Source organism: Sus scrofa, chromosome 4 (genome assembly GCF_000003025.6).
Source record: "Sus scrofa isolate TJ Tabasco breed Duroc chromosome 4, Sscrofa11.1, whole genome shotgun sequence".
NCBI lineage: Eukaryota > Metazoa > Chordata > Mammalia > Artiodactyla > Suidae > Sus > Sus scrofa.
Genome location: NC_010446.5, coordinates 38,966,611 through 38,994,548, shown reverse-complemented (window position 1 = coordinate 38,994,548; position 27,938 = coordinate 38,966,611). Strand labels below are relative to the sequence as shown.

The 27,938-nt window shown below is 44.5% G+C and overlaps 1 protein-coding gene and 1 pseudogene across 1 annotated transcript in view; one reads left to right on the top strand and one right to left on the bottom strand.

Annotated features, from left to right (window-relative positions):
- The window catches only part of LAPTM4B (lysosomal protein transmembrane 4 beta), an 82,485-nt gene that overhangs the window by 20,671 nt on the left and 33,876 nt on the right, over positions 1-27,938 (top strand). The window contains exons 2-4 of the mRNA XM_005655356.3: positions 8,958-9,069; positions 27,047-27,120; positions 27,488-27,610. Coding sequence (XP_005655413.3) covers positions 8,958-9,069; positions 27,047-27,120; positions 27,488-27,610 — 309 coding nt within the window. The remainder of the gene's footprint in view (positions 1-8,957; positions 9,070-27,046; positions 27,121-27,487; positions 27,611-27,938) is intronic.
- LOC106507424 lies at positions 277-10,014 on the bottom strand (annotated as a pseudogene).

The following is a 27,938-nucleotide window of genomic DNA, read 5'->3' as shown; positions in this document are numbered from 1 at the left end:
ATTAACCATTGAGCCACAACGGGAACTCCAAGCAAGGATTTTTATGTTCTTTTTTTGTTAAACAGTGAGCAAACAATAACTTCCTGGAATATAGAGACGAGAAGTGAATGAGCACGCCACTAATGGAGAAAGAGCCTATTTTCACAGAACCAGTATTTTTCCCTTATCCTATCTCCCTTTGATGTCTATCAAAATATACCACTGGCCATTTAGTTAAACAAAAAAGGGATATGCTTATGCACATTCATATGTTACTTCATGTACAATAAAGGAACAGGGAAGGGGAAAATGAAAGAATAGAGAAAACTATACTCTAGTAGCCAGGATGTGGTGGAACCAAATTGTGGTTTTCTTTCTTTCTTTCTTTTTTTTTTGTCCTTTGTCTTTCTAAGGCCACACCTGCAGTATATGGAGTTTCCCAGGCTAGGGGTTGAATCAGAGCTGTAGCTGCCAGCCTACACCACAGCAATGTGGGATCCTTAACCCACTGAGCGGGGCCAGGGATCAAACCCGAATCCTCATGCATACTAGTCAGGTTCATTAACCACTGAGCCATGACGGAAACTCTAAATTGTGGTTTTCTAATTGAGACTATCTTCTGGGTCTGGAGAAGTAGAATTCTGGAGTAAAGTAGCAGGTACCCTTTTAATAGACACCTCCTCTTTGCTGCTGGAACACATCAGTTGTATCTTCATCCTCCATGTCCAACTGTGCAGGTGTGTCTGTTTCACTCATTGGCTGCCTGTCAAATCAGAATCTAACTGGCCTCATTGACAAGCCCTGTCGTTCACAATAGACTTTCATTGCCTTAGTAAGTGGTGTATGCCTCTTAATCTTGAACTGCACCACGGAACCATCCTGCCCTGCCACTTTCAAACTAACATGATTGTTGTTCTTAGTCTTGACTTCTTGGGCATTTGACTGGGCATGGCCAGCGCTGGAGTCTCCTCAGCTGCCGCTTCACAAAAGAGGTACCAGGTCCACACCGAAGGAGCATGTAAGCAGCACCAGGAGCAGCCGAAGGAGGTGGCAGCGGTGGAGGAGGGAGAGGGCTGCTGTGTTTTTTTTTTTTTTAAATCCTCTCTCTCTCTTTTTTGTTGTTCTTCTTTATGTACTCTTGGCTCATGGAAGTTCCCAGGCTAGGGGTCTAATCTGAGCACAACCACCGGCCTACGCCACAGCCACAGCAATGCAGGATCCAAGCTGCATCTGTGACCTATACCACAGCTCAGTGCAATGCCGGATCCTTAACCCACTGAGCGAGGCCAGGGATCGAACCCGCAACCTCACGGTTCCTAGTCGAATTTGTTTCCCTTGTGCCATGATGGGACATCTTTAAATCATCTCTTTGAATATTGTAAGCACAGTCACTTTAAAGGGGGAATCCCATTAACTTCAGTATCTAGAGTACCTGTGGTCTGTTTCTGTTGTCTGTTGTTTCTGCTGGTTCTTGTTCTTAGTATCCTTTCTTCTCTTTCTTGTATTCTGGACATTGTATTTGAATAATTGAAGAAATAATTCGTAGCACGAGATGGTATCTTTTCTTCAGTAAGGCCTTTGACAGTTTCTTACAGGGGCCTATTAGCTGGTGATCCCCTCAATCCAGTTTCAGGATTTGGAGGATGCAAAGCCGGGCTGTGTCTCTCTAAAGACTTGTCTTCTTGGAGTTCCCGTCATGGCACAGTGGTTAACGAATCCGACTAGGAACCATGAGATTGCGGGTTCGATCCCTGGCCTTGCTCAGTGGGTTAAGGATCCAGCGTTGCCGTGAGCTGTGTTGTAGGTTGCAGACGCGGCTTGGACCTTGGGGTTGCTGTGGCTTTGGGGTAGGCCAGCAGTTACAGCTCCAACTGGACCCCTAGCCTGGTAACTTCCATATGCCGCGAGTGCGGCCCTAAAAGGCAAAAAAAAAGAAAAATAAAGACTTGTCTTTGGTTCACCTTACTCCAGTGGTGAGGCGCCTTCATGGTCTTGTGGCAAAGCCCTGTGGATTATTGCCCTCCACACCCACCCAGCGTGCCCTGTACTCCAGCTCTTACTAACTCTGGCCCAGCAAGCCTGACAAGGTGCTCTCAAGCTCTTAGCTCTTGTCCATCTGGAATCCACAAATGCCCTCAGGGGTGATTCTATCTGCTCCTGGATCTTGGTCCCATAAGTCTTCATTGCCTTGCTAGCGAATGCCTCCTCACAGATGTTGTTTTTATTATGTCCAAATTGTCTCTTTGTCCTCACTGCAAAGATTGGTTTGTATAACCTAGTTCACTGTCACTGGAAGTGGCAGATCTTAGTTGTTATTTTTTTATTTTACTGACTTTTTCTCCTCTGCTATGCCTGTTTCCAAGCTTTAACTTGAATGCCTAGCCAGATATGCTTGTTATTGGCCATCTTCTTGCTTTAGAATGTCAGGCTTAATAATAATATTCTTAAAAAAATATTTTTTTTTGTCTTTTGTCTTTTTTTAGGACTGCACCCGGAGGTTCCCAGGCTAGGGGTCTAATTGGAGCTTCAGCTGCCAGCTTACGCCACAGCCATAGCAACGCCAGTCAGTTCCGAGCCATGTCTGTGACCTACACCACAGCTCACGGCAACACCCGATCCTTAACCCATTGAGTGAGGCCAGGGATTGAACCCACAACCTCATGGTTCCTAGTCGGATTCATTTCCACTGAGCCACAACAGGAACTCTAATAATAATATTCTATAACATATTTTATATTCTCTTTTTTTTCTTTTTTTGCTTTTCAAGGCCACACCTGCGGCATATGGAAGTTCCCAGGCTAGGGGTTGAATCGGAGCTGTGCCTGCTGGCCGACACCACAGCCACAGCAATTCATTATCTGAGCCACATCTACAATCTACATCACAGCTCATGGCAACACCAGATCCTTAACTCACTGAGGGAGGCCAAGGATTGAACCCACATCCTCATGGATACTAGTTGGCTTCTTAACCCATTGAGCCACAGTGGGAACTCACTAAACATATTGTTGGCTCTTGAAATAATTTTTCCTGACTATAAAAGCAACTATACTCATGTTAGATACTCTGAAAAATACAAAAAGGGTATACTGATAGTTTAAGGTATAAGACATCTGCAGACCTATCTCATAGTTTATAACATTTATATCTTAGTGTATTTAGTCTGTGATTTGTACTTGTGAACATAAATGATAAATTGGAATAAAAATTTGTATATTGCAGATAGTATTTAATATCTTTTTCTTTTTTCTTTTTTTATTTAATGATTTTTATTTTTTCCATCTTAGCTGGTTTATTGTTCTGTCAATTTTCTACTGTACAGCAAGGTGACTCCGTCACACATACATATAGACATTCCTTTTTGTCACATTATCATGCTCCATCATAAGTGACTAGGTCATCATAGTTCCCAGGGCTGCACAGCAGGGTCTTATTGATCTCATTGCTTATCCATTCCAAAGGCAATGGTTTGCATCTATTCACCCCAAATTCCCAGTCCATCCCATTCCCTCCCCCCCTCATCTTTTTCATTTTACATTATAATGTGAACATTTTCTTGTCATTAATTTTTTAAATATCTTTAATGCCTACTTAGTTGTACTCTTTATTTCATCATTCTACTTTTGTTTTCAATTTTCATTATTATAAATAAGTGCATGATCCTTTTTGGACACAACTCTCTGTGCAGAATTCTGCTTGTTGTGTAATTATTATCTCAGTGGGTTTGAGCATTCTTAAAGTTCTTTTAGCGAGGCTTTTCAAAAGCAAGCTGAGAATTACATTTTGCATTTTCGGTTGTTTGGATTCAAGCTGCCAGCCTCCCTGTTCATTCAGGATCTGATATATGATCGAAGGGTAAAGAGGGCTGAGGATGCCTGGAGACTGTTCAAGGGCCTGACACCACTTAAGTAATTGGACAAACATTGAATTTATTTACATGTGGAAGTCATCATTGTCAAGAACAAGGGAAAAATATGTGACACTACAGGAACACTTTGTAAAATAGAATAGGAACAGTTTGTGCATGACCTACCAAAATAGACAGAAAGCCCAAATGTAAGTGAGCGTTAGCTGAATGCGAACTTATGCCTTCTCTTTCCTTTTACATTTAGATGAGCTGTGATCCTTACATAATCTGCTCCTGGCAAATGCTGCCATCTTCTTGGTTCTCATTTGTGGTGCTATTTTATTCTTGTTCAGAATTGATGGATAGGTTGATTTCCATTTTCTGTTTTTCAGGAAGTACTTTCCCAGTGTTCTTGGGGACTTTGACTTGTAGTTGACCTTTGCATCCAACTGTGTTTAGTATCTACTCTGGCTAGTCCTGCCCCCCAGCCCTTTGCATAGACCTTGGTCCTCATGGGTCACCATGTCACCCTTCTGTATTCACATCCTCTAGGGTGTGCCAAATTCCCATCCAACAATTGAGGTTTCCTCATAACACAGTAAGTGCATGTCAACACACAGACCTTCTATTATGAAAATTTTACTCTTGTTAAAAGGACTCAATGGTGACTCATTGGTGATGTGTAATGACCTTACCATCATATCTTTGTATTATCTTTGTCTCCTCTCTCTGGACTGTCTTTTCAAGAACAAGGACAGCTGGAAGGGACCTTGGCCCTTGGACTGTGGTCCCTGGCTCCGGAGCACAGAGAGAAGAAGGGCCACAGGGACCTGGCGGGGGGTGGGGGCGGGCAGAATGACACTTCCTGGAGCAGCTGGAGCACAGCCCGGCATAGCGACCAGGAGCCAGAACTCTGCTGTCGGGAGCAGTGTGACATGTTCAGAGACAGGAGAGGGCATGAAAGCACACAGGAACTGCGTAGCAGGTGGTCAGATCTGGGACAGGCAAACAGACACGCGGGGCGGGGTGGGGGACCTGAGTACCAAAGGCTTAGAGGCCAGATGGACAAGATGTAACACGATTATTCCAAGAGCCTGCAAGTACTTTTCCTACCTCAAATCAGCCTCATCATTGTCCTTGAAACAGTCTTCCTGATTTCTGATAACGACAAGGTTTTGTCACCCAGGCTTGAAATTTCGGAGTTTTTTTTTTTGTCTTTTTCTGCCATTTCTTGGGCCGCTCCTGTGGCACATGGAAGTCCCCAGGCCAGGGGTTGAATCGGAGCTGTAGCAGCCTGGCCTACACCAGAGCCACAGCGACACAGGATCCAAGCCGCGCCTGCGACCCACACCACAGCTCACGGCAATGCCAGATCCTTAACCCACTGAGCAAGGCAAGGGACCGAACCTGCAACCTCATGTTTCCTGGTCGGATTTGTTAACCACTGAGCCACGACGGGAACTTCCTCGGAGTTTTCATTTTTAATCTTCGCATCTGGTCACTTCCTATGTCTCTAATAATTCCACCTCCACATGGAAAGGTCTTGAGATTTAAACCTTGGCTCTTCCACACGTAGTCAAAGTCACTTAACCAAGTGACTTAACTAAGGGACACGCTAAGACAATGTCACTCAACCTCCCAGACTAACCCTAAGAGGCAGTCAGACAGGGTTGTCATGAGAGTCAGAGCTGAAGTGGATCAGACCCTCATTACTACGCAGCCAGACCATTGTCCTTGCTTGTCTTTTTAGGGTCGCACCCACAGCATATAGAAGTTCCTGGGCTAGGGGTCGAATTGGAGCTGCAGCTGCAGGCCCACACCACAGTCACGGCAACATTAGATCCTCAACCCACTGAGCAAGGCCAGGGATCAAACCTGCATCCTCATGGAGAGAACGTCAGGTCCTTAACCTGCTGAGCCACAATGGGAACTCCCCACTGTGGTACTTTCCAGATTGTTCTCCTGCCTCCATTTTCGCCTCCAGGCCTCTTCCAGCTTGATCTTTTAAGGGTAGCTCTGATCATGTCCTATCCCTCTCAAAAACCTTTACGGTTTGGGTGTTCCTGTTGTGGCTCAGCAGGTGAAGAACCCGACACAGTGTCCTTGAGGATGCAGGTTTGATCCCTGACCTCACTCAGTGGGTTAAGGATCTGGTGTTGCCGTGAGCTGTGGTGTGGGTTGCAGACGCAGCTCAGATCTGGCGTTGCTGTGGCTGTGGTGTAGACCGGCAGCTACAGCTCTGATTTGACCCCTAACCTGGGAACTTCCATATGCTGAAGGCATGGCTATAAAAAGAAAAAAAAACCCTTTTAAAGTTTCTTCATTAACTGTTTGGGTAAAGCCCCAGATTCCTATCCTGGTTTTGAGGACTCACCACCCCCTGGCCCCAGCCAGCATTTCTCATTCCCTAGCACCCTCTTTTGTCTACAGTGTTGTCACAAATCCAGCTACTTGCTATTTTCAGTGCAGGCCCCATCCCCCAGTTGGCCTTACCTGTACTTGAAATTGTTCATTTCTATGCCTCTCAGGTTCCAAAACCTTCTCATCTTTCCAGCCCCATCCAAAGGCTCTGGTGCCACGCGGCACCTCAGCCTCAGGCTTCAGTACTATAATTCTCTGAATTTCCACAATTCCTTCTCCAAGCTCTTATCACGTTTACCGCTTTATGCTTTGTGTTAGTTGGGGGCATGTTTTATTTAACCTCCTATTTTGAATCCTGGAGGGTTCTTTCTAAGCTCTTGGCAAAGTGCTTACTCTGGTGTAGGCAGTTAGTAAAAGGATTATGATAAATAAACCAGGCGAGGAGATGATTAGTTGATCAAGAGCCGACAGGTGTATTGGACCTGAAAGAAAAGCAGCTGGGTCATACTGTCTCAGAAGATCTGGAATCAGGTAATTTTCTGATGCCAGCCAAGAGCGTCTCAGTTCTTTCTGTTAAGGTTTGAAGAGGTAAGGGAACTAATCTGAGTGGCTGGTATATGCCAGGCACCCTTCTTGGTGTTTTACATAATTCATTCATTGGAACCCCAATGAGATCACATTCTTCCCTTCCTTATATTCTCCATTTGCTTCTTGTTAAATTTAGAATAAAATCCAGGCTCTGTAACTAGCCCTATAGGATCCCTGCATCGGGCACATGTTTCCTAATCAGACTCACTGCACTGCCCCCTGCCCCCTCATCCTCCCATCTTTTTCTTGCCCTGGTCCACTCCTTCCTTCATTACAGCTTTGCCCTTGAATCCCAAATTGATGTGGTTGTTTTTCGGATTTTTTTGTTTTGTTTTTTGTTTTTTACCCTAAAACCTTAAAACCAACCCCATTGTTATTACAGTAGTGAATGCTTTGGTTTTGTCTGTTGCTTTACTTTTCAAAACATAATGCTTATTAGGTTATTTCATCTGATCTTTTTTCAGTTCGTAATCTTTGGACTGCCTTTTCCAAAGATAAGAATGTAGAGGGGATAAAACGCCAAGGAAACGTGATTTTTTTTTTTTTTTTTTTCAGGGCTATACCTGCCCAACATGGAAGTTCCCAGGCTAGGGTAGAATCAGAACTGTAGCTGCTGGCCCACACCATAGCCTTAGCAATGCAGGATCCAAACCACATTTTTGACCTACACCACAGCTCATGGCAACACCGGATCCTTAACCCACTGAGCAAGGCCAGAGATTGAACCCGAGCCCTCATGGATCCTAGTCGGGTTCGTTAACCGCTGAGCCATGAAGGGAACTCCCAGCACTTTCATTATTGAAGAAGACATTCCACAGCACCCTCTGGCACAGGCAGTTTGTTATTTGCCTGATCTTGGGCAGTGTTCTTAATCGCCGAGCCTCAGTTTTCTCATTTGTAAAACAGGGATAGGAGTTCCCGTTGTGGTGCAGTGGAAGCGAATCTGACTAGGAACCATGAGGTTGCAGGTTCGATCCCTGGCCTCGCTCAGTGGGTTAAGGATCCAGCGTGGCGGTGAGCTGGGGTGCAAGTCACAGACGCAGCTGGGATCTGGTGTTGCTGTGGCTGTGGTGCAGGCTGGCAGCTGTGGCTCCGATTAGACCCCTCGCCTGGGAACCTCCATATGCTGTGGGTGTGGCCCTAAAAGGACAAAAGACAAAAAAATAAAAATAAAAAATAAAGCAGGGATGATTTAGCACCTGCTTCATTAGGTTATTGGGGGGGCGTATGAGAGAGACTCCACACGAAGCAGGCACTTAGCATAGTGCCTGAGTGTTTGTTTCCACTGTTAATTATTAATGGTGATACTATTTTTTGAAACAGACCAGAAAGGGAGGAACAGGTGGGAGATGTTAAGGAAGATGATTTCCGTTTAGACAGGCCGAGTTTGAAGCACCGGAAGCACACATTCAGCAGTTTCTAGAAATGGGGGGCCTGGGATAGAAAGGGGCTGACCTGGGCTACTGCAGGAAAAAATAAAGGACCCTGGCTCTGCCACTGAGGAGCTTTGTATTCCTTCTCCGACACTGTTTCCTGGGTGGTCTCAAAGCTTCTTGTTCCCCGAACCTGTGAAAAATGTTTGGTTACCTGAGAAAACTAGAGTGTGCATCCTGTCGTGGCTCAGTAGAAACGAACCTACTCCTATCCATGAGGATGCAGGTTCGATCCCTGGCCTCGCTCAGTGGGTTAAGGATTCATTGTTGCCGTGAGCTTTGGTGTAGGTCGCTGATGCAACTCGGATCCCAGGTTGCTGTGGCTGTGGTGGTGGTGGGGGGGGCAACTGCATCCTGGGAACCTCCATATGCCATAGGTGTGGTCCTAAAACAGACAAAATAAATTAAAAATAAATAAATAAAGTGTGCATCGTTAACTGGGGAGATTTTCCAGCCACTGGCCTCAAGGCTGCTGCCTGTCTCTGCACAGCTCTAAGGTGCCAGGGCCCCTGGGGACAGTGAGGTGCAAGCCAGCTGTCACCTGTGCACCAAGCCCTGTGCCCTTGGCTGCGTGAATGGGCTGGCCATGTCTCTGCCTTGGAAATATGTGCCTGCTCCCTCCGTGGGTGGGACTTTGTGTTGAAAGATCAGCAGCTGTTGAAGCTGAACTCCCTGTAGTCAGGCCTCCTTTTCTATGCAGAGGACTGTCCACTGGGGTTCCTCACCTTTTTTTCCCTTTCTTCTTGCAGATCATCAATGCAGTGGTGCTGTTGATTCTGCTGAGCGCCCTGGCTGATCCCGATCAGTATCACTTTTCAAGTTCTGAACTAGGAGGTGACTTTGAGTTCATGGATGATGCCAGTAAGTACATCAGCGAGAGATGGTAGATATTGCGGTATTTTCAAGGGCAGGGAATCCAGCTGCCAGTTCTTCCTATTAAATTACAAATATTGATTCATGGGCCTATTTAAACGGATGCCCTAACCCTCTGTCTATCATTACAAATCAGAACAACAAATATTTATGTGTTCTGTCTCTGTTCCAAGTGCAAGAGTCTCCATAAGTTCTCTTTTGTCTTTTTTTTTTTTTTTTCTTTTATCTAACCCCCCCCCACCCCGTTTTTTTCTTCCTTCTTAGGGCTGCCCTTGCGGCATATGGAAGTTCCCAGGCTAAGGGTCAACTCGGAGCTGCAGCTTCCAGCCACAGCCACAGCAACACAGGATCCGCGTTGTGACCAGCATTGTCTGTGACCTACACCACAGCTCCCAGCAATGCCAGATCCTTAACCCACTGAGCAAGGCCAAGAGTTGAACCCGCGTCCTTATGGATAGGAGTCAGGTTCGTTACCACTGAACTACAATGGGAACTCCTGCATAATCTTTTTACCCTGGGCCTTTGGCCCTTTTTGGAGGACAGGAAGCCAGTGGCAAGAAAGAAGGTTCAAACGATAATACAGATCTTATTATGTCTTCTCCTGTGTTTCAGTGTTTACCTTTCCTCCAGGAGGGGGTCGTTCTCCATTCTAGAAACCCTGTTGCTGGTTATTTTCTTGCCTTTTCCAGATGAATAGAAATGTGCATAGGGTTGTGGGTGTGGGGTGTGCAGAAAGGAGGCTAGGGCCCTACTTTAAGATCATGAAAACCTCAACATTTTATAACTACAGTCAAGCTGTGTCCATGTGAACTGAAAGGGGCAGTGCCGTGTGTACAGTCCCAAACCAGAGATCATGCAAATTCTCTTTTCATTGGTTTTGCAGAACTTATTTATTTTGTCTTTTTGACATTTCTTGGGCTGCTCTCGTGGCATATGGAGGTTCCCAGGCTAGGGGTCTAATCGGAGCTGTAGCCACTGGCCTATGTCAGAGCCACAGCAACACAGGATCTGGGACCTACACCACAGCTCTCGGCAACACTGGATCCTTAACCCACTGAGCGAGGACAGGGATCGAACCCGCCACCTCGTGGTTCCTAGTCGGATTCGTTAACCACTGTGTCACGACGGGAACTCCGGCTTTGCAGAACTTTAAGTGCATTTAAAAGACAAAAAAAAAAATAGTTCCTCTTGTGGCTCAGTGGTAATGACCCAACTAGTATCCATTAGGATGAGAGTTCAGTCCCTGGCTTCGCTCACTGGGTTAAGGATCTGGCCTTGCTGTGAGCTGTAGTGTAGGTCTGGAGAAAAGTGAGTTGGGGTGGGGAGTAGTGGCTGCAGATGCAATTTTATTTTATTTTATTTTATTTTTTATTTTTTTATTTTTTTGTCTTTTTGCTATTTCTTTGGGCCACTCCCGCGGCATATGGAGGTTCCCAGGCTAGGGGTCCAATCGGAGCTGTAGCCACTGGCCTACGCCAGAGTCACAGCAACGCGGGATCCGAGCCACGTCTGCAACCTACACCACAGCTCACGGCAACGCCGGATCGTTAACCCACTGAGCAAGGGCAGGGATCGAACCCGCAACCTCATGGTTCCTAGTCGGATTCGTTAACCACTGCGCCACGACGGGAACTCCTGCAGATGCAATTTTAGAGATAGACCAGGAGCGTTCAACAGACATGGTGAAGCCTGTGGAATTTATTCTCACAGTGGGAACAAGCCATCCAATGGCTTTTGGTAGTTCTGTGGTTATGACCTGATAATGCATTTTCAGAAGATCCCTTTTGTCACGGAGTAGAAAATGCACTTAGGGGCCTGAGTGTTTGAGTACAGAGGACTAGAGGCTGGTTTGGGGGTATTTCTTTGCAATCCAGGATACACAGGATGGGGAAGAGGGTGGGCTTGGAGATGGGATGGACAGAACTTGCTGATATGGGCAGTGGGGGAAAGAGAGGAATCAAAGATGACTCCTACTTTCCAAGCTGAGTGTATGACCCAGATCTTTACTGGGATAAGAAAACCGGATCTTTACTGGGATAAGAAAGTCTAGGGTCACCTTGGGGAGAAAACTTGATTTAAGTGACTTAGCATGGTTTTTAGGAGCCTGGCTCTGAAGCCAGAGACTGCAGTTTGAATCCTGACCCTGCCGTGTATGAAATGTGCTACCACTGGGCTGGTTGCTTCTGTTTGTGTGCCTTGGTTTCCCCCTCTAGATGTAGGGATGATCGAAGTATTTACCGGATGGGATTATTATGGTGATTAAATAAGTTAGTACGTGAAACATACTTCAAATGGGCTCTGGCCCATAATAGGGGCTCAGCATATTTCACCATTTTACCAGCTGTTCTTTTTGTTTTTGTTTTTTTGTCTTTTGTCTTTTCAGGGCTGCACTCACTGGCATATGGAAGTTCCCAGGCCAGGGGTCCAATCGGAGCAACAGCTGCCGGCCTACACCACAGCCACAGCAACGCCATATCTGAGCCGTGTCTGTGACCTACGCCACAGCTTATGGCAACGCTGGATCCTTAACCCAGCGAGCAAGGCCGGGGATCAAACCTCCAACCTCATGGTTCCTAGTTGGATTTGTTTCCGCTGTGCCACACCGGGAACTCCTGTTTGTTTTGTTTTTTTAGGGCCAAACCTGTGGCATATAAAAGTTCCTAGGCTAGGGGTTGAATCAGAGGTGCAGCTGCTAGCCTATGCCACAGCCACAGCAACACCAGATCTGAGCATCTTCAATCTACACTGTAGCTCAAGGCAGAGTTGCATTGCCAGATCCTTAACCCACGGAGTGGGGCCAGGGATTGAACCTTCATCTTCATGGAAACTAGTTGGGTTCATTACTGCTGAGCCACAGCGGGAACTCCTTACTAGCTGTTCCTATTTAGAGATGTTATCATGGAAGCGTGAGCTGTATTAAAAGTGTAGGCCTTTATATGTCCTTGGATATGTGAATCTGTAACCCAGACATCAGGGCTGAAGTAAATTCGAGGACATCAGCTTCAACATGGTATTTGTGGCATGAGATACTAAAGAGCACAGGGAAGGATCGGGTCCTGACCCAACATTATCTGTCGGGAGGAGGAGCTTGACGAGAGCTGGAAGTGAAGGGACTGGAAAACCAGGAGATGCTTCGTGTCCTTCGTAAGAGATACCAAGTCAGGACATTAGATTATCCTGGGGTTCAGGACCTTATCAGACTGAGGCGTGACTTCTGCTGTGAACATTGCTCATTCTCTGTATTCTCAATAACCCAGTTGCGCCGATGAATTCCTCTGGAAAGGATAATGAGTTCCATTAATATTAAATTAATCTCTCTCTGCCATCCTTCCCCTGAATTAAAAGACTATATAAGCTATAAATATGTTCGGTTGACATTTAAAAATAAATTATCTTTTACTGTTCCCGGTAGCAGGATTCCTTTTCAAAGTAATTAAGGTAAGAGAAAGAAGTTTTAAATGATAAAGCTTTGTATCCGAATCAAATACTGACACTGCCTGCTTTATTCTGATTGCTGGAGATTAAGCTGGGTAGTGAGTATCTGACAGTATAGGCTTAATTTAGCTGACTTCAAAGGCTTGCTGGTACTTTAGACTTACCATAGTAATTGTTTTGCAGTGTCCTGGATGTTAATTCCAGTGCATTTGCAGTTTCTCTGAAATTTTATATATTTGAAAGAAATGAATAGTTTGTCATTACTTTTTTAGGACTATCGACTGGTCGTTTAAATTGCATGGCTAAAAAGGTGTAGAAGAATGACTATTCGTTCACTTGAGTGAATCTTTTTTTAACTTCTTTTCTCTGACATACCCTTTTTATATGTTCTGATCTTATTTTATTTTATTTTTTAATTTATTTTATTTTATTTTGCTTTTTAGGGTTGCACATGCAGCATATGGAAGTTCCCAGGCTAGGTGTTGAAACAGAGCTATAGCTGCTGGCCACAGCCACAGCCACAGCCACAGCAGCAGGATCAGAATCCCATCTTCCACCCACACCACAGCTCATGGCAATGCCAGATCCTTTAAGCCACTGAGCAAGGCCAGGGATCAAACTGGCAACCTCATGGATACTAGTCAGGTTCGTTACTGCTGATCATAGTGGGAATTTCCTGATCTCCTTTTTAAAAAGAAGTTTGTATGTCACAGGTCATTATGGCTGACAAACGTTTCTGCATGTAACACACATAAATTAAATAGGATTAAATAGTCCTTGAAATGGGTGTAATCAGTTGCTTTGAATTGTGCAAATTATGGTTTATATCAATTTTAAGGTGGTATATTTTTGGAATGGTGGTAGCCATCTCAAGATTTTATCAAGACAGGAGGAGTTCCTGTCATGGTGCAGTAGAAACAATCTGACTAGGAACCATGAGGATGCGGGTTCGATCCCTGGCCTTGCTCATTGTGCTAAGGATCAGGTATTCCTGTGAGCTGTGGTGTGGGTTGCAGGTGAGGCTTGGATCCTGCATTGTTGTGGCTGTGGCCTAGGCCGGCAGCTACAGCCCCAATTAGACCCCTAGCCTGGAAACCTCCATATGCCGTGAGTGTGGCCCTAAAAAGCCAAAAAAAAAAAAAAAGATTTTATCCAGACAGAGCAGATAAAATCTTACTTTTCCATCTGATCTTTTCCTAAAATGATCTGGTAGAAGAAAGCCACATACCTGTTATTTACATCAAAATGGGGCATGTAGGGGTTCCTGTTGTGTCTCCGTGGTAATATACCCGATTAGTATCTATGAGGATGTGGGTTTGATCCCTGGCCTCCCTTGGTAGGTTAAGGATCCTGTGTTGCCTTGTGTTGCAGTATAGGTCACAGACACAGCTTGGATCCTTTATTGCTGTGGCTGTGGTGTAGGCCAGCAGCTACAGCTCTTGATTCGACACCTAGGCTGGGAACCTCCATATGCCGCAGGTACGGCCTTAAAGAAACAAAAAAAGGGATAGGGGATGTGTAGAAGAATCCACTGAGATAAAGAAAAAATATAAAGATTTCTCTTTTAAAAACATCTAGAGGAGTTCCCGTCGTGGCGCAGTGGTTAACAAATCCGACTAGGAACCGTGAGGTTGCGGGTTCGGTCCCTGCCCTGGCTCAGTGGGTTGAGGATCCGGCTTTGCCGTGAGCTGTGGTGTAGGTTGCAGATGCGGCTCGAATCCTGCGTTGCTGTGGCTCTGGCGTAGGCCGGAGGCTACAGCTCTGATTCAACCCCTAGCCTGGGAACCTCCATATGCCGTGGGATCGGCCCTAGAAATGGCAAAAAGACAAAAAAAAAAAAAAAAAAAAAAATCTAGAGGAGTTCTCTGATGGCTTAGTGGTTTTAAGGATCCAGAGTGGTTGGTGCTGTGGTGCTGGTTCCATCCCAGGCCTGGGAACTTCCATATGCCATGGACATAGGCCCCCCCCCCCAAAAAAAGGCAAACTCCTTACCATTTGTATTTTTTACATACTTCTATACACAAAAATTCATAGTATAATTTATAAATAAACATTTATGTCATCAATCTACATTTATAAATATTATTATGAATTTTTGTATATAGAAATACGTAAAAAACCCTAGGAAAGAATGGGAAACTGTCATAGACTGGAGAAAACAAAGGAGATGCAACTATATGCAAAATGAGAGCCTGGATTTGATTTTGAAACAGGTAAAGGACATTAAGGGGAGAACAGAAACAGGTAAAATTCAAATAAGTAGACTTTATTGTAATTTTATTTGTGAAATTTTAATGGACTGGCAAAGAACTGTAACAGAAAGTGTCAGAGCCAAGCATAATGCCAAACAGCAGATCATCCAAATTAATTTCTGATAAATCTTGCAGCAGAATTGTCTTTTAAGCCAAACTAACTTTATTCACTGGGTAGATACATATACGTGGTCTGGGAAGGAAATGGCCATAAAAATAATCTAGAGTTTTTGTTTACTACATATAGGCAGCTGATTTAGGATAAAAACACTGCTCCAAACAAACAAACAAAAGACAAAAAAACCCACACCCAGTAATAGAGGCAATTCTGTATTTTGATAATTTTTCCAAAGGTCTGTTCAACAATAAAGATTCAATCCCTAAAAAAAAGAGAAAACTACATTTATTGAAGAAAGGATAGTCTTTATAGTAAATGGTTCTGCGTGAAATCAAGAAGAGAAAAACAGATAAGTTCACAAAAGAAGGTATCTGTATGACCAATAAGCATATGAAAATAATCTCCTGAGTAGTTGTAAAAGACATGCAGGGAGTTCCCGTCGTTGCTCATGGTAATGAATCTGACTAGGATCCATGAGGATGCAGGTTCAATCCCTGGCCTCGTTCAGTGGGTTAAGGATTCAGTGTTGTGAGCTCTGCTGTAGGTTGCAGACACGGCTCGGATCCCGTGTTGCTGTGGCTGTGGTGTAGGCTGGCAGCTGTGGCTCTGATTCGACCCCTTGCCAGGCAATTTCCATATGCTGCAGTGCAGCCCTAAAAAGCAAAAAAAAAAAAAAAAAAAAAAAAAAAAAAAGGGCAAAAAGAAATACAGTGGTGAATCACTTCCTCTAAAATGGCAACATGAACAGAACTGACAATGACACCTTTTGATGTGGCTTCAACCACCGGGATTTTGTTGCTACAACTGGGGATGTAATTGTACACCCACTTCGGGAAAACTAAATACTAAGTATACACCCACCCTGTGACCCAGCAGTTTTGCTCCTGGATACGTACCCTACAGAAATGCATGCTTGGTGTCCGTCATAAGCCATGTGTAAAAATGGCCCTTCTTCATGATAGCCCCAATCTGGAACAGTCCAGATTTCCACCAGCGGTAGAATGGACAGAAATTGAGTGATCCAAGATGAAACAGAACAAGCAAAATGGGTGCTAGGGATTCATTAGATGGCTCTGTGTATGCTTATAGAGTGTGTTTAAAACTTTTGATGTTAAAAACTAAGAAATAGGAAAAAAAAAAAAAAGATCGGCTGGGGCTTTCCTGTATGGCTCTTGGCACCACGTAGAGAAAGGCCCAGGCTGCCTACTTGCTCTCTGTTCACATACCCCTACCCAGCTTGGCAGTGCATCTGCAGAGCTTGTCCACTTGTGCATAACATCCCAACATCTGGAAGAAATGGACATACGTATGCAATAGCAGGGGAAGCTGAGCAATGGGAACCATCCTGGCCCTTTATTTTCCTCCATCCACCTTCCCATGCTTTCATCACATGACTCAAAATAGTTGCATATTCTACACCTTGACTACGTCTTTTTAAAATTTTTAGGGCGTTCCTGTCGTGGCGCAGTGAGAATCAGACTATGAACCATGAGGTGGTGGGTTCGATCCCTGCCCTTGCTCAGTGGGTTAAGGATCCGGCATTGCCGTGAGCTGTGGTGTAGGTTGCAGACTTGGCTCAGATCCTGCATTGCTGTGGCTCTGGTGTAGGCCGGTGGCTGCAGCTCTGATTCGACCCCTAGCCTGGGAACCTCCATGTGCCGTGGGGAGCGGCCCTAGAAAAGGCAATAAGACCAAAAAAAAAAAAAATTTTTTTTTTTTTTTTAATTTTTTTGCCTTTTTTTTTTTTTTTTTTTTTTTTTTCCCCAGGGCTGTAGGTGCGGCCTAGAAGTTCCCAGGTTAGGGGTCAAATCGGAGCTACAGCTGCAGCCCACTCCACAGCCACAATGACGTGGGATCTGAGCCATGTCTGTGACCTATAGCACAGCTCATGGCAATGCCGGATCCTTGACCCACTGAGCAATCCACATCCTCATGGATGCTAGTTGGATTAGTTTCCCCTTCACCACAATGGGATGGGAACTCCCACATCTTTTTTTAAAGGGTAATTCAACGAATGTTTATTTTCAAGATCTTTTTGTAAAGATGGAGGAGTAAGATGACCACTGTGAATGGTGAAGTAATTTGGTTAATTGAGGCCAGCTGTTACTATTCCCAGACCTGAAGGGGAGGGATGGGTGGTGGTGGTCCCTAGAGCTAGAAATAAGAGTCATGTAGAGGTAGCCTCTTTATTTTATCTGATATTTGGCCACATCCGCAGCCTGTGGAAGTTCCTGGGCCAGGGATCAATCCTGCGCCACAGTAGGGACCCAAGCTGCTGCAGTGACAAGGCTGAGTCTTTAATCTCCTGAGCCCCACGGGAACGCCAGAGTTTGCTTCTTGATGAGGAATCGTGCTACTTTGGTCTAGGGCCAACCTACGAGTGCCAACCCAAGGGTGCCTCTTTCCTCTGTCTGATCCGTTGCCTGGGCTCCTGGTTGGCTGAACTCAGCTGACGCCAGAGGGTAAAGGAGCTCTGTTGACAATGGTCCATCCAGGTCTGCGTGCTGAACGGGGAAGGCTGGGTTGGGAAAGGCAAATGGAAGATGTCTGATAGAATCATTTACCTCCTCATCTAGATGATCCATGTAACCAAACTGTTTTGTTTGGTACACATTTCCCCCACTTTGCCTCCAAGAAAACCAGAAAAAATACTTTGCTAAGTGTCTTCTTTTTTTGTTGTTGTTGTTCTTTTGTCCTTTTAGGGTCGCACCTGGGACACATGGAGGTTCCCAGGCTAGGGGTCCAATCCGAGCTGTAGCCACCGGCCTATGCCAGAGCCACAGCAACTCAGGATCCAAGCCGTGTCTGTGACCCACACCACAGCTCACGGCAACGCCGGATCCTTAACCCACTGAGCGAGGCCAGGGATTGAAACCACAACCTCATGGTTCCTAGTTGGATTTGTTTCCATGTGCCACGACAGGAACTCCCTAAGTGTCTTTTTAAAACAAGGTACATCAAGCCTGCAGAATCCCATATTTAAGTTGGCAGTGGCTGAGCAAGAACTAAATTAGTCCAGGTGTCCCTGCTGTTTGTCATGTGCTGCTTCTCTGATGATGCGTTTTGTTGTTGTTTGCCTTTCAGTGTTTTTGAAACCAGGATGTGATTTACAACCTAGCGTAGATTTAGAATTAGGATCATTCCCTACCCCCTCCACATCTACGTTTTGAAAAATTTCAAACCTTTCAGAAAAGTATCCTATGCAATGAACACCTAGCTTGCTTTTTCCGTTAACAATAACTTGGAGTTCCTCATTCTTTTTAGGATTGTTATTAACTCTTAAATAGGTACAAAACCATATTTATAATAAAGTAAATTGAGGAATCGTACTGCAAGTACTTGTGTGTATCAGCCTGATTTGAGGAACTGAATTTTATCTTAACTTTCTAAGGAGCCCCTCTGATCTCAGAGATTGATGCCACTCTTCCGAACTGTTTATTTTTTTCTTTCTTTCTTTTTTTTTTTTTTTTTGGCTTTTAGGTTCATACCTACAGTGTATGGAAATTCCCAGGCTAGGGGTCAAATCGGAGCTGTAGTTGTGGCTGTCAGCCTAAGCCACAGCCATAGCAATGCCATATCTGAGCTGTTGTCTTTGACCTATGCTGCAGCTCATGGCAACGCCAGATCCTCACCCCATTGAGTAAGGCCAGGGATTGAACCTGAATCCTCGTGAATACTAGTTGGATTCTTAACCTGCTGAGCCACAATGGGACCTCCTGCTTTTCTTTGTAGACTTACCACAGCCATTTGTGTCACCAGTTGATCTATCATTTGTTTCATGTGCTTGAAATTTGTGGGTTCACACAGTATGCCTTTTTCTGAGCCTTTTTCAGTTTTATTGTGTTAATGAACAAAAATTGTTCAGACATTTGATAAAGGTGATTAGGAAGATTCTATTCAAGAGAGGCTACTACAGTGGGGGCTTTATAGCAGGAGAGAGAGATCAGGCTCAATTTTCCCTCTTACCAGGATGGGTGGGGATTTATAGCCAAGGATCAAGGTGGAGTCGGTGCATGGAAAACTATTAAGAGAAGGAGTTCCCATGGTGGCTCAGTGGTTAATGAATCCAACTAGGAACCATGAGGTTGCGGGTTTGTTCCCTGGCCTTGCTCAGTGGGTTAAGGATCTGGTGTTGCCGTGAGCTGTGGTGTAGGTTGCAGGCGCAGCTCAGATCCCGCGTTGTTGTGGCTCTGGTGTAGGCCGGCAGCAACAGCTCCAATTAGACTCCTAGCCTGGGAACCTCCATGTGCCGAGGGAGCAGCCCTAGAAAAGTCAAAAAGACAAAAACCAAAAAACCAAAAAAAAACTATTAAGAGAAGACATCAAGACTAGGGGGGGATACTTGCTAGATAACAGGACTTTTTTTTTTTTTTTTGGCCACACCCACAGCATGTGGAAAGTCCCAGGCCAGGGTTCAAATATGAGCCACAGCTGTGACAACACTGGATCCTTAACCTACTGTTCTGGGCAGGGAATCAAACCCTCGGCTCTGCAGCGACCTAAGCCACCTCAGAGACAATGCTGGATTCTTTTTTTTTTTTTGACTTTTTGACTTTTTGCCATTCCTTGGACCGTTCCTGCGGCATATGGAGGTTCCCAGGCTAGGGGTTGAATCGGAGCTGTAGCCACCAGCCTACGCCAGAGCCACAGCAACGAGGGATCTGAGCCGAGTCTGCAACCTACACCACAGCTCACGGCAACGCCAGATTCTCAACCCACTGAGCAAGGCCAGGGACCGAACCCGCAATCTCATGGTTCCTAGTCAGATTCACTAACCACTGAGCCACCACGGGAACTCCCAATGCTGGATTCTTAACCTGCTGTTCCATAGCGGGAACTCCCTCAACAAGATTCTTACTGCATGCAGACCAGGATGATACGTTCTTGAGGGTGGAGGATACGAGATTTGACCAGATATCAGAGTCATCAGATACCAAGAATGAAGTATACTGACTTAGTGGGATTCTTGCCAAAACTTGACCAAAGGGGTCAAAGACAGGGCCTCAGTTGTTTAGTCAGAGGAGAGAGTCTTTGTTATATGTCCACATCTAATTGAGAAACCCTATATGTTTCTAGCACCCAGCTGCAAGAAAATTTAGGTTTTAGCTTTCTGGCCTCTGCAGAATAGGAAGCCACATTAGAAGGTGGGAATGAAAGCTTGGTGCCGATTCTCCATCCCTTCTGCAAATTCGTGTGTATAAGGCTAACCCTACCTTCTTGTTCAGACATCTCAACTCTCCTTGCTTGTTTTTCTTTTTTCTTCTTAGGGCCGCACTCACAGCACATGGAGGTTCCCAGGCTAGGGGTCGAATCGGAGCTAGAGCTGCTGGCCTACACCACAGCCCCAGCAACACCTGGATCTTTTAACCCACTGAGTAAGGCCAGGGATCGAACCTGCATCCTCATGGATTCTAGTCAGATTCGTTTCCACTGCGCCACAACAGGAACTCCCATTTGAAATCTTAACGCCTGATAATGTGGATGAACTTTGGAAACATTATGCTAAGTGAGGTAAGCCAAACAGAGGGCTGCATATCATATGATTTTGTTCACATGAAATGTATAGAGTAGGCAACTCCGTAGAGATGAAAAGTAGATTGGTGGTTGCCAGGGGCTGAAGGGAGGGAGGAATGGGGAGTCACTACTAAGCGTTTTTTTTTTGGGAGAATGAAAATATTCTGGTATAAGCGGTGATGGCTGTGCAGCTTTCTGAGTGTACTAAAAAAAACCCCCGAATTAGACACTTTTTGAAAGGTGAATTTTATCGTACGGGAGTTATATCTTAATAAGAGAAAATTTATGAAGGAAAAAAGACCCCACCCAAATAACCATGTTTTCCCATAAATTCTTTTTTGTTCCTCTTGGCTGAAAATAATATTATCCCCACTGAACTCCCCTAGCTTGTCATCTGTCACCTCCTGTTGAATTCTTCCAACTCTTCCTAGTAGCTTCTTTTTTTTTTTTTTTTGTCTTTTTGCTATTTCTTGGGCCGCTCCCACGGCATATGGAGGTTCCCAGGCTAGGGGTCTAATCGGAGCTGTAGCCACCGGCCTACGCCAGAGCCACAGCAACGCGGGATCTGAGCCACGTCTGCAACCTACACCACAGCTCATGGCAACACCGGATCCTTAACCCACTAGCAAGGGCAGGGACCGAACCCGCAATCCTAGTCGGCTTCGTTAACCACTGCGCCACGACGGGAACTCCCCTAGTAGCTTCTTAGCATCAGAGCAAGGATTATGTCCTGTCAATCTTTCCAGCCTCAAATTTTTTTATCCCATGTTACACACCTATTTAGTATTCATGAAAGAAATTTTGGATTTAAGAATAAAGTTATAGGGAATTCCCATCATGGCTCAGTGGTAACAAACCTGACTAGGATCCATGGGAATGCAGGTTTAATCCCTGGCCTCGCTCAGTGGGTTGGCGATTTGGCATTACCATGAACTGTGGTGTAGGTCACAGATGCGGCTCGGATCTGGCTGAGGCAGCAGCTCTAGCTCCAATTCAGCCCCTAACCTGAGAACGTCTATATGCCGTAGGTGTGGCCCTAAAAAGAAAGGAAAAAAAAAAAAAAAGAATAAAGTTATAAACTAGCAAGTTACCCAAAAACCCTCTTCTGTTTGAACATACTTCAGAAAAAAAAAGTTATAAAAACTTGCAATGCAAATAATAAAGAGTATATTAGAACTTTCCCTCTGTTTTAGGGGAATAAAATTAGTACCTTATGCTTATCCTCCCCCAAGCTTTCAAACTCCCATAGGAAGGAGTTACCTGGGTTTTCTTTTTACCCCCATAGGGGTCAAGGGCTTTGTGTTTAGCTCATCATGCTGTTGCTGTGAATTCATCTGAAAATAGTTCTCTAGACTTAACGGCGAGAGTACACCTCACACGTGTTGTTTTTCATAAATGGCAGTGCTAGAAATATGGCTAAAAATTAGAGGAAATTGAATCATAAGAATTACTTCTGGAGTTCCCGTCGTGGCGCAGTGGTTGACGAATCCGAATAGGAACCATGAGGTTGCAGGTTCGGGTCCCTGGCCTCACTCAATGGGATAAGGATCCGGTGTTGCCGTGAGCTGTGGTGTAGGTTGCAGACACGGCTTGGATGCTGAGTTGCTGTGGCTCTGGCTAGGCCGGTGGCTACAGCTCCGATTGACCGCTAGCCTGGGAACCTCCAGATGCCGCAGAAGTGGCCCCAGGAGAGGAAAAAAGACCAAAAAAAAAAAAAAAAAAAAAAAAAGAATTGCTTCTGAGGAGTTCCTTTGTGTTGCAGCAGATTAAGGATCCGGCATTGTCACTGCGATGGCGCAGGTTTGATCCCTGGCCCGGGAACTTCTACATGGTACAGGCACAGCCAAAAAAAAAGAATGACTCTACGATGAGGCAAGTGAGATATGGGAACGTGAATCAGGTAGTTACCTACCTAGCGACCAGTTTTATGAGGAAACAAATCCAAGCAATGCAAAGGGAGAACAGAATTAGAAGTGGATTATTTAACAAGGGCGTTTCAGGCAACTCCTTTATATGCCTGTTTTATTTCAATGATTAATTGACTAAGTTATCAGGAAACGTTTTTCTCGTTATGCCTTTTGTGGCCTGTGGTAAAGCTTTTCTCAGGATCGTTTTCAACAAAGGACTGTGTTAAGAAGTCAGGAATTTAACTTAAGAAAACACGTGACGCTGGTGTCCTCAGACTTTGGGTTGGTTGAGCTACTTTGCAAACAGTAAGTAAAGGGTATTCCTGTCCCTGACCAGTACTTCACGGATTGTGAAAATCCCTGTGTTGTTATCCGAACCCCTGTGTTGTTCCCAGAACCAGTTCTCATTTGCCTGTGATGTAATTAAAAGGGATGAATTTTAATTCCTCAGAGTAACAGTGTATTATATTATTTACCATGGTACACCTGTTTGTGTGCTCTAGATGGCCAGGAGATACAAGGTTTATCAGTCTGTTTTATCTTATCGGCTCTGCATTTTTATTTGCTTTACACTTGGGCTCATTTCACCTGCTTTTATTTGTTTTCTCTTATCTCTTTGACATGCTTATGATATATTCGTCCTCTCAAAGGAACATTTTTCTCTGCTATCGCAATGCAAGCGGTGATAGGAGACTTCATTTTATTTATCCCTTTTAAATTTCTCCTGGAGTTCCCGTTGTGACTCAGTGGTTAATGAACCCGATGAGTATCCATGAGGATGCAGGTTCAGTCCCTGGCCTTACTCAGTGGGGTAAGCCTCCGACCTTGCCATGAGCTGTGGTGGAGGTTGCAGACACGACTCAGATCCTGAGCTGCTGTGGCTGTGGTGTAGGCCGGCGGCTGCAGCTCCGATTTGACCCCTAGCCTGGGAACCTCCATATGCTGCGGGAATGGCCCTAAAAAGACAAAAAAATTTAAAAATTTAAAAAAAAGGTAAGTTTCTCCTGAGTTTTATATTCTTTGAAAAAAGACGAAAATTAAATTTTTTTTTTTTTTTTTTTTTGTCTTTTTGCATTTTCTTGGGCCGCTCTCGCGGCATATGGAGGTTCCCAGGCTAGGGGTCGAATCGGAGCCATAGCCACCAGCCTACGCTAGAGCCACAGCAACGCTAGATCCGAGCCGCGTCTGCAACCTACACCACAGCTCACAGCAACGCCGGATCATTAACCCACTGAGCAAGGGCAGGGATCGAACCCGCAACCTCATGGTTCCTAGTCGGATTTGTTAACCACTGAGCCACAACGGGAACTCCTAAAAAAAATTTTTAATGATTATGTGAGATTTAGTTCTGGAGTGACTTTCTTTTTTTCCAGAATAGGGCATATAATACTTATTAAGATTTTGGGATTTTTCTGTATTAATATTTCAATTAATAAAGGTTCTAATTATATAGTTTATGTATTATAATCTAGTAATATAAAGGTTATTACTGTTTTAATATTTTGAATAAAGCCTTGGGTTGATTTGTTTGCTTGTTGTCTTTTCTGTCTATTCACATCTTTTAAGATCTGTGCTGGCTTCTATAAAATTAACTTTTTTTTTTTGGTCTTTTTAGGGCTGTACCCGTGGCATATGGAAGTTCCCAGGCTAGGGTTTGAATTGGAGCTGCAGCTCCTGGCCTACACCACAGCCACAGCAATGCTAAATCCGAACTGCATCTGCGACCTACGTCACTGCTCATGGCAATGCCAGATCCTTAACCCACCAAGCAAGGCCAGTGATTGAACGCATGTCCTCATGGATACTCGTTGGGCTTATTACCACTGAGCCACGACAGGAACTCCTAACTTTAAAAGAATTTTAAGATTTTATTTCCTGGCTGTTCCCAAGGCATATGGAAATTCCTGGGCTAGTATCCAACTGTAGCTGCAACCTCTGCAGCTGTGGCAATGCCAGATCCTTTAACCCATTGCATTGGGCTGGAGATCGAACCTGTGCCTCAGCAGCTACCCAGGCCACTGTGGTTGGATTTTAACTCCCTGTGCCACAACAGGAACTCTAAATTCATTTTTTTTTTTTTTTTCATTACAAAATGTGCTTGAACAGAATTTGGAAACTGTTAAAGTAAGACAAAAAAAATAGTAAACTGCCTGATTCAAGTTTCAGAGATGGCAACAAATTCTAACAGGCTTTGCACATAGCAAGCGCATATTGATGTCCAAGTCCTTTTAGGGAGGCTCTGTGATTTTTCTGGGACTTTGACCTCCGCTGCTGCATTTGATCTACCTCCTTCACAGCTAGGTAGCACCCTGTCTAATCCCTGTGAGTGCGATTAGATAGGGAGTTCCCTTCATGGCACTTCGGAAAGCAAATCCAACTAGTATCCATGAGGATGCAAATTTGACCCTTGGTCTCTCTCAGTGGGTTGGGGATCCAGCATTGGCCGTGAGCTTCGGTGTAGGTCACAGATGCAGCCTGGATCCCTCGTTGCTTTGGTTGTGGTGTAAGCTGGCAGCCGTAGCTCCATTTTGACCCCTAACCTGGTAATTTCCACATGCTGTGGGGGCAGCCCTAAAAAGCGGAAAAAAAAAAAAAAAAAAAAAAAAAAAACCCTAGTGGGATTAGTCATAGTTTAGCATTTTGATGCAGACGCTACCTCAGCAAGTTGTATAACCTCTGAGCTCTGGTTTCGTAATGTGTTTCCTGGGAACAGTAACTCCTACCTTAGAGTTAGGTGGACTCAATGAGCTATCTGAACATGCCTTGGAAACTTGCAGCACTGTACAGATATTTTGTTGGAAGGGTTCTTGTATTCTCCTTAGCCTGATGATAACCCTGCAGGCTACCTTTAGAAACCCAGTCATAAATCCAGCCATCCTGGGTACTTCTCATCAGAATCGCCTAAAGATATGGTAATGTGACCTCTTGAATTAATCTTCACTTTACACCTCCTGTGATAAAGGCTTTGTTCTGGAGCCCCACAGTTCAACAGAAATCTAATACAAGCCCAGAAGTAACCTCAAATTTTCTAGTCGCCTTATTTAAAAAGGTAAAAATAAACCAATGAGATTAGCTTTAACCATGTATTCAACTCGGTATATCCGAAATATTGTTTCAGCTTACAACCTGTATAAAAATCATTCATGAGATATTTTGCATTTTTAAAAATACCAAGTCCTTGAAATCTGGGGTGCATTTCAATCTTACAGCGTATCTCAATTCAGATTGGCCACATTTCAAGGGCTCAGTGCCCCTGTGTGGCACCTGTCACCTTCTCCATGGTGAGGTTGCTGTAGTGAGTGAGACAGAAACCCCTGTTCCTCAGGAAGCTTCCTCTAGCAGAGGGAAACAGACAGCACACAAATAACAAATGGAAGTGAGATAATAATGCTGTAAAGAAAATAGAACTGTCTGGAGTTCCTGTTGTGGCTCAGCAGAAACAAATCTGAACAGCATCCATGAGGATGCAGGTTCAGTCCCTGGCCTTGCTCAGTGGATGAAGGATCCGGCGTTGTCGTGAGCTGCGGTGTAGGTCACAGACATGCCTCGGATCTGGCATTGCTGTGGCTGTGGCGTCGGCCAGCGGCTACAGCTTCATTTCAACCCCTAGCCTGGGAATCTCCATATGCCGAGGATGGGCCCAAAAAAGACCAAAAGAAAAAAAATAAAACTGTGGCATGGTGATGTGTGGGTGAGCCCCACGTTGCTTAGGAGGACCAGGGAGGATCTCTTGGAGGTTCTGTTGATATTTGAGCTGAGAGCTAAATGATTAAAAAGGCAGAGCTTCATGCAAAAAATGTGAGCCATGTTACTTCTGTTGAGTGGGAACTGCAAAGGCAAGGCCTTACGATAGGATGAGTTTGCTGTGTTTAGTGAGCTAGATGGCATGGCTGGATTAGCATGAGCAAGAAAGCATGGGATGAGGTGAAATGAGCTTAGAGGCATCTGCATGCTCTAGAGTAAGCAGAGACATAAGGGTCCTGATAAGAAATTGAGGTTTTATTTTAAATGAGATGGGAGGTCATCCAGGGGTTTTAGTAGGGACATGAGACATACATGAATTTATAAAATACATATTAGATACCTGTATGTTAAAAGAAGACCGTGTGTGTGTGTGTGTGTAAAATTTGGTGGACCAGAAGACTAAACTTTTAACTAAATGTGTGTATAGATGTATTTATAGATATATTGAGTATCTGTCACCAATATCCCTTTTCCATTTTGAAATAAACTTAGCTTTAAATCAACCTCTTAATATATACATAGACACATAGATAATACAGCCATATGTGATTTAGGGAGAGCATCCTTTGGGCGCTTTGCTTTCATTAACAATCATTTTCTCGGGAGTTCTCTGATGGCCTAGCGGGTTGAGGCTCCTGTGTTCTCACCGCTGTGGCTCTGGTTGCTGCTGTGCGGTGTAGGTTCAATCCCTGGCCCAGGAATTCCCACATACTGCCTGTGTGGCAAAAAAGAAAAAAAAATACAAAAAACAACAACAACAACAACAACAAAACAAGAGAGAACCTGAAATAAACGTTGCAACTCTCATTAAAAAAAAAAGAAGCAGTCATTTTCTCAAATTCTAAAAGAACACTGCTGGCTTACTTAGTATAATTCTCCCTTTTATAACTGGTTTATAAACAAAAGGCCTTTGAGGAGAGACTAACAAATGGTAAAACATCGGAGCCACTATTGATTTTCTTTTTTACTTTCTTTTTTACACACCTCTTCGGCAGACATGTGCATTGCTATCGCCATTTCTCTTCTCATGATCCTGATCTGTGCGATGGCGACTTACGGAGCATACAAGGTAAGCAGCTTGGCAATAAGGTCCTGGGCCTTTTTGTCTCTCCCCTACACATGTATAACCTGTGCAGCTGTCTGTAAGAGGGCAGAAATGATGATTCTCACTTTCCTGTAAGAATCTTGGGCGCTTTAAGTCTCCTGTTAATATTACCAGGAAAAACCAGGGGCTAGTCTCTGAAACGGGTTCCCCAGGGCTCCCCACTGGTTGACTGCTTCTGTTTGGTTTACCAAGCTGCCGTCGTGACCTACTTGCTTTAATGAATTTCTACTCTTCCATTTCCCTTCAGATCAAGAAAAGATCTCTGATTTCAAAAAAAAATAATGTTTTATACTATCGAACATATTAACGTCTTATTCTCTCTTATGCTCAGCAACACGCAGCCTGGATCATCCCCTTCTTCTGCTACCAGATCTTTGATTTTGCCCTGAACACCTTGGTTGCAATCACCATCCTTGTGTATCCAAACTCCATCCAGGAATACATACGACAGCTGGTATGTGGCCTTCCCAGTTACTGTGTTTCTTTGTGAAGGGGACCTGGTCAAGTCAGGGATATAGAGATGTCGAAATCGACATTCCCATGCATATTAATTTGTGGATTTCCAACGTGCATCTGAGTCACTGATGAGTGATTTTCCTTTTTTTTTTTTTTTTTTTTTTTGTCTTTTTGTCTTTTTTTTTGTTGTTGTTGTTGTTGTTGTTGTTGTTGTTGCTATTTCTTGGGCCGCTCCCTCGGCATATGGAGGTTCCCAGGTTAGGGGTTGAATCGGAGCTGTAGCCACCGGCCTACGCCAGAGCCACAGCAACGCGGGATCCGAGCCG